This window comes from Oncorhynchus masou, chromosome 24 (genome assembly GCF_036934945.1).
Source record: "Oncorhynchus masou masou isolate Uvic2021 chromosome 24, UVic_Omas_1.1, whole genome shotgun sequence".
In the NCBI taxonomy this organism is placed as follows: Eukaryota; Metazoa; Chordata; class Actinopteri; order Salmoniformes; family Salmonidae; genus Oncorhynchus; species Oncorhynchus masou.
Genome location: NC_088235.1, coordinates 92,501,405 through 92,508,861, shown reverse-complemented (window position 1 = coordinate 92,508,861; position 7,457 = coordinate 92,501,405). Strand labels below are relative to the sequence as shown.

The 7,457-nt window shown below is 41.0% G+C and overlaps 1 protein-coding gene across 2 annotated transcripts in view; it reads left to right on the top strand.

Annotated features, from left to right (window-relative positions):
- Positions 1 to 557: 557 nt before the first annotated feature.
- LOC135513037 (UDP-N-acetylhexosamine pyrophosphorylase-like) overlaps positions 558 to 7,457 on the top strand; it is a 31,674-nt gene continuing 24,774 nt past the window's right edge. For both annotated transcript variants that reach the window (XM_064935689.1, XM_064935688.1), the window contains exons 1-2: positions 558 to 661; positions 1,771 to 2,108. In XM_064935689.1, coding sequence (XP_064791761.1) covers positions 1,826 to 2,108 — 283 coding nt within the window. In that variant the 5' untranslated portion in view covers positions 558 to 661; positions 1,771 to 1,825. The remainder of the gene's footprint in view (positions 662 to 1,770; positions 2,109 to 7,457) is intronic.

Here is a 7,457-nt window from a genome sequence, read left to right as displayed (position 1 = left end):
ACCTGGGCAAAGGAATTCGCCAATTGTAATGCTGTCATGACCAGAAGTCTCACAAAACTCAATTTTGGACAAGACTGACTTTATGACCAAAATTATCCTATTTACACTTTGTAGTCAATTTTGACCGTAGAATAAATGTTTCTGACTCATATCGATGCACATGGGGTGTTTTCGAAATAAGAAGTTGGTTTAAACTTTTAAACGTGAACTTCAACCGGGTAACAGAGTTGTTACGTCCCAAGGATCTCATTTAGACTTCTCCATAATTAAAGTCAAACGTCACGTTTCTACTTCTTCTCGTACCTGATTGGATGGATAGTTGTTATCCCCTACAGATATGGGATCAGTCTACAGTTAAAAAATGACAAATAATTATAACGACGGCAATTTTTCTCGTTGGATGGTCTCATAACTATTTTACTTCCCATAGTCTGTTCATGGTTCATCTTCATCGTTAATCTGATCTTTCTCAGTTTGCTGACTTTTTCTTCAATACTGTAAAGGCAAAATGTAAGTGAGCTGCAGGGCGTTCCCATTCGACTCGAGTGCCACGTCAAAGCGATGTAGGAGGTGTACTCGAGGGGGCGGGGGGCACGGTGGCCAATACAATATGCTGTTCGACGCTGTCCGGTCAAATTGATTCATAGACACAGCGTTGAAGGTAAGCTTATATGAACTCAAATTTCTATTATCTTAGTTACATTTACATCGAATAATATAGTTAGCCCCAAAAATATATAAACCAGGTTTGTAGAATACGAGGTTTCAATTATCATCATTCGCCCCCTAGCTTGCTGTTTAGGACCACAAATGGTATGATGATGATAGTCATCATTTAGTTAGGTTGCGAGCTAATATCCGTTTTTATTAGTTAACATAACCGCGGAATTATTGTTCTATATGATGGTGTTAAATGTGTAGTATTACATTAGTTAGGTAACAAATATCCTGCCTGGAAATAGATTTGGTGCATTAAAGAGGGACTTGTGTATTTATTGCATTTTAGAACACTTCCTATTGCTTGGATTGTCTGACAGGGGAAATGTTCTGTTTAGTGTCAACATAAGTAAACACCACTTGGTGTCCCAGGATATGGTTCTGGCCTGCTTATTGCAGTAGACTAGGCTTCAAGATAAAGCACATTTACGCCAGTATTGGGGTGGCAAATTGACTGCTCAGTTTCTGGGAAAATGGTCAGATGGCCATGTAATCTAGTTTGTAACAAGTCCCCTACTGGAATGTCCTCATATATATGTACCTAATGAAGTCACCGAGCTAATGATTTGCTTGAAGAAACATGGCAGACACACCTGTGTCATTATGGCACCACATAGATCAATGATATACGTGTTTGAGTTTATTTTATTTTTTACAGGGACAGTGCACATTAATCAACGTTTCAGTAAAAGTGCTGGTTTTAGCCAGCCAGCTCATTTTCAACAGAACAAAAAGCAGCAAGACAAATTGTTGTATGACTAAAATTCAGATAATACATTGTACAATCTTTGTAGTCATAAATATGGCCATTGTTGAACCAGAGAGATACCAACATCTATGTTTCTATTTAGAACAAGTGTATTGAAATTATGCTGTACAAGTGTTTTTATATCTGATGTGACTCTGAATCTCACAATACATTTCCATTGTTTTGGGTGTGGTAGTTGTCAGAGGAGTTGTGCCCAGTAATGTGGTCAACCGTCATGACTGTGTAGGCTAGTTACATATTCCTGACACTCACAACACTTTCCTATTCTGTTCTGGGTGTGGTAGGTAGATTCCCTAGAGGATATTATTTTAGCCCTAACCCAGCAGTGTGATCATTGTCATGGAGAGCACCAGAAGCAGACTGGCCCATAGGCTAGCTGAAGCCGGCCAGTCTCACCTTGTGCAGTTCTGGGACGAGCTGACCCCCGAGCAGCAAGCTGAGATGACCTCTGACTTAGAAGCTATGGACTTCCAGGAGATCAACAAGTTCTTCCGCAGCGCCATGGAGGTGTCGCACAGCAGCAAGCAGGAGAAGATGGATGCACGCATGGAGCCAGTACCCAGGGAGGTGTTGGGCAGCGTGACCAGGGACAGAGACTGCCTCAAGGACTGGGAAGAGAAGGGTGAGTTGGCTGGTACAGGGGTTCCCATTTTTGGGGGGGGGGGGGTTGTTGGGACAAGACCAGGATCAAGTACTGTATGTCAAATACATGAAAACTACAATCTTGATTTAGCTTGGAGTTGACACTTTTGTGACTGTCATAATGATGCATAGCTTCAGCAAAGCCTGAAGCAGTTTCTATTTAGCTTTATAAACAGGAGCTTATTTCATTCAAGGGATTGAGTTCCACCAATTTACAACAACCTCAATTATTTTATATGCTATCAGGAAGTGAAACAGGCAGACAGGGAAATCGTATCAGGTTTTATGGTGTGCAATATGATTTATATAGTGTGTGTGTGTGTGTCTTTTCAGTTTCAAGGGCATAAACTGAGGTCAAACCTTATGCAACACTCCCAGGTGGTGGGATGATCATTGCTGCAGGGCTACTGAAACTAACCCATCTAACATGTCTCTGGTAAACCACTTCAAACAGCACAGTGACAGGCAGCAGCATGGAGGATTTACTGGGATCAGATAATGCCAATCCTGAGGTTAAACAAGATGGTGGCAACTGTTACATGACCTGGCAACCCTTAGGGTAAAGGGGGTAAACCATGGTGACTTGTGATGTTGAAATGGCTAAGTGGGGTCCTAGATTTTATTTCACAAAGCACCGTCAGTGCCATCTAACGACTAGATGCACGATATATCGGCTTCAAGATAAAGCATATTCACTATATATATATAACCTAGTTAGATGATGTAATGACGCCACAAAATACAGTGCTACACAGAACAAAAGCAGAAAAATACTAGGCGCACTTCGAACAACTAAACAAGTTAAAGTCGAGCAGTCATTTGAAAGAGTAAGAATATTTTCAGCGAGACAACTCAAAGGCGAAATCCATTAACGCCAAGATAATCGTTCTCTGTCGAGGATAATCGTTCTCTGTCGTGGATGATGTTGGCATTCGTCGACTGGTTGAGCACCTCAAGCCCCGGTACACACTACCAAGTAGGCGCTACGTTTCGAATGTTGCCCTACCAGAGTTACACAGTATTGTTGAAACGCACATCCCCGAGCTACTTGCTTTGGGCGTCACTGCTATTAGATTCACAAATGACATTTGAACCAGTGACGTCAGCCCTGTGGGTTTATTGACAACATCAATTCAGTCACACCATTCCCTTGTCCAGTTTCTCATTCTTCATGATCTAGGAAATATGGAGTTTGTTTGAGAAATGTAACTGGCGTAGCCTTGTGAAATAGACTACTTCCTTGGAGTAAAACCTCTAAATGTTTATCAGGCCTGACCTGTAGCCAGGGATGTCCAGCCTGAGGGATGAAGGAGGAGAAAAGCGAGAGCTTCTGGTTCTGCTTGGGACGTAAATGGGCTGCTGTTCACTGTGCCCTCATCCAGCTGTGTGTGTGTGTGTGTGTGTGTGTGTGTGTCAGGGCAGCCATCATCTACAGCAGCAAGCTAAGGATATATGCATCCCAGGTGTATGTATGAGTCAGGATAGCCAAAGCCTACAATAGCACCTCCTAGTCAACTCTCACCACTACTTCAAGGTCTTAGAGCAAGTGACGTCACCGATTTGAAACACTATTTAGCGCGCACCACCGCTAACTAAGCTAGCGTTTCACATCCGTTACACTTATGACCCTTGAGTGTGTACGTGGTGTGTGCGTATTTGTGGGCTAATCACTGACTCCCATAGCAACAGTTTATTGTAAGATAAAGTAGAGCTGTATAATAAGGGTGTTGTTGACCTGGTATGTTTAGATAGAGATTGACTGACTGACTAATTTAACTATGGGTTATTCTGAGTTTATCTTGCTGTTTCACCTGCAATGATTATCAAAACTCCTTGCCAAGGTAGATTATACTTTAGCCATAAAAATTTCATAGTGTTCTTGAGTTTTGGCAACCATCACAAGTACGTTTAGTTTGAGTTATATTGCTTGAATAAGCTACAGGCCTATTGTTTGTACCATATTTCATAGTTCTACAGTTACCATGGTTCCCCAGCAGGAGCCTAAGCAGAGGGCTCCTGTACATTTTTGTGAATGTTTTTAATTTATGGCATTTTTTTAAACTTATGTTTTTTTAAGAATGAACATTTAATATGTAAGGGATAAATGGCGACGTTCTGTACATTACCTTATGCCTTTTCGGAGTTCATTTTTCCAAGGTAATGTACAGAATGTAGGCATTTATCCCGCTTATACCATAATTGCCAAATAAATAAAACAATATGAAAGCACACATTTACCGGTATAAATACTTTTTTTGTAAATCTATACATTTTTATAAGCAAATTCCTACTTATCTTTTGGTTGCTAGAGACGCTACCCAGTCGCTCGTTCTTTATGTTTCGATGCCATACTCGCTGTTAAAGTTCTTATCCCTTGCTTGCTAGCTACGGCTAACACAATCACGACAACCAGAATAACAGAAAAGTTGCTGTTTTTTTATTGATATTCATTTGGATACATCCATAACTATGAGCTGATAATGCCCAATTTTTGCCCCTGCATAGCTAGAAAAGTTTGCCTTCTCATCAGGACACTCAACTGCTCATTACGAGGAGCTTGCATTGCTAGAAGCTAAATAATTAATTTGTTACTAAGCAAACCTGAATAAAACAAATATCAGTTGCTGAAAACAGCTGGTCAAACTAAATGTGGGAGGAATTGACACCATAGTGCCACTTGCATCATGACTGCAACAGTAGGAAGCATTCTAGAGTGTGCATTAGTTCCATGTAACGCACCGTGTATTTGCACGGTAGAATTCAATGGCTATAGTTCATTCTTACATGTTCTATGTTCGAGCTGCTTTTGAAAGCAAAAGTCGAATTGAAAACCGTTATTAAATTGTTGAGTTCCATTTTCCAAATGGCAAGCTTTTTTTGGTTAGCTAAACTAGCAGGTCTGTTTGTTTGGTTTCCAAGGCAACTACTGTTGAATACATTTCTACTGGCAAATGAACACATTTCTAGTAACAAATGAGGCAAAGATATTTATAACTAAACCAAGATAGGCTGTGGTCGGTCGTTTCGAGCGGGAACAGATGAGTCACAGGGGGCAGAGCCAAGCACTCCCTAGTGAGATCCTATTGGCCCGTTCTAGCATTCATCTGCATATTTACGTTAGGGAATGCTTACTCTGTGAAATGCGCGTGTACAATAACTCGATTCGACTTTGCACAACGCATTTTTTTTATTGTTTGGTAAAGGCTATAAAACCTAGTCCACTCTGTTCATAACATATATTCTAGTTTTGGGAACAGAAAACTCTGAAAGCAAATTTTCATCAATGAGAAAATTTGCACAATGTAGGCCAAAATCCATCTCATTGCATCTTCTAACCACTGCCAGCCAGTTGGCTTCATTTCACTACCATATTTGCTCGTGAGTGGAAACCTCAAGCGGATGCTTCATATTTATATATCCAGTGAAATATCTGTCTAGTTGTTCTGTGGTAGAGGTGTGCAGTGATGTGGATCGTGGGGAGGGCATAATTACAAGGCTGTTCTTGAATTATTATTGAAATGTGGAGTGATTTCTGGCACCATATAACTGCCGTAGCGCTAGCAACGCCAAGCGTCGTGGGTTCGATTCCCGCTGGGGCCACCCATATGTAAAAGTAGTGGCCCCAGCCGACTTGTAAGTCGCTTTGGACAAAAGCGTCTGCTAAATGGGATATATTATCCAAGTGGGTGCTTAATTTTGTTTGTCGTGAAGGAGTAGCTAGCTAGCTACAGTGGAAGTCTGAAGTTTACATACACTTAGGTTGGAGTCATTAAAACTCGTTTTTCGACGACTCCACACATTTCTTGTTAACAAACTAGTTTTGGCAAGTCGGTTAGGACATCTACTTTGTGCATGACACATTTTTCCAACAATTGTCTACAGACAGATTATTTAACTTATAATTCACTATCACAATTCCAGTGGGTCAGGAGTTAACATGCACTAAGTTGACTGTGCCTTTAAACAACTTGGAAAATTCCAGAAAATAATGTCATGGCTTTAGAAGCTTCTGATAGGCTAGTTGACATCATTTGAGTCAATTTGAGATGTACCTGTGGATGTATTTCAAGGCCTACCTTCAAACTCAATGACTCTTTGCTTGACATCATAGGTAAATCAAAGGAAATCAGCCAAGAACTCAGGGGAAAAAATTGTGGACCTCCACAAGTCTGGTTTATCCTTGGGAGCAATTTCCAAATGCCTGAAAGTACCACGTTCATCTGTACAAACAATAGTAATCAAGTATAAACACCATGGGACCGCGCAGCCGTCAGAACTCGTCTCCTTCCTGAGCGGTATGTCTCCTAGAGATGAACGTACTTTGGTGCGAAAAGTGCCAATCAATCTCAGAACAACAGAAAAGGACCTTGTGAAGATGCTGGAGGAAACAGGTACAAAAGTATCTATATCCACAGTAAAACGAGTCCTGTATCGACATAACCTGAAAGGCTGCTCAGCAAGGAAGAAGCCACTGCTCCAAAACCTCCATTAAAAAAGCCAGACTACAGTTTGCAACTGCACATGGGGACTAAGATCATACTTTTTGGAGAAATATCCGCTGGTGTGATGAAACAAAAATGGAACTGTTTGGCCATAATGACCATCGTTACGCTTAGAGGATAAAAGGGGAGGCTTACAAGCTGAAGAACACCATCCCAACCATGAAGCACGGGGGTAGCAGCATCATGTTGTTGGGATGCTTTGCTGCAGGAGGGACTGGTGCACTTCACAAAATAGAACATCATGAGGAAGGAAAATTATGTGGATATTGAAGCAACATCTCAAGACATCAGTCAGGAAGGTAAAGCTTAGTCGCAAATGGGTCTTCCAAATGGACAATGACCCCAAGCATACTACTGACCTCAATCCTATAGAAAATGTGTGTGCAGAGCTGAAAAAGCATGTGTGAGCAAGGAGGCCTACAAACCTGACTCGGTTACACCAGCTCTGTCATGAGGAATGGGCCAAAAATCACCAACTTATTGTGGGAAGCTTGTGGAGGGCTACTCTAAACATTTGACCCAAGTAAAACAATTTAAAGGCAATGCTACCAAATACGAATTGAGTGTATGTAAACTTCTAAACCACTGGGAATGTGCTGAAATAATTCTCTCTACTATTATTCTGACATTTCACGTTCTTAAAATAAAGTGGTAATCCTTACTAAGACAGGGAATTCTTACTCTGATTACGTGTCAGGAATTGTGAAAAACTGAGTTTAAATGTATTTGGCTAATGTGTATGTAAACTTCAGACTTCAACTGTACCTTCCTCAAGGTACATGGGCTGCAGTGGCTTAGCTCAAACTTAAACTGACTGAGTTCAACTA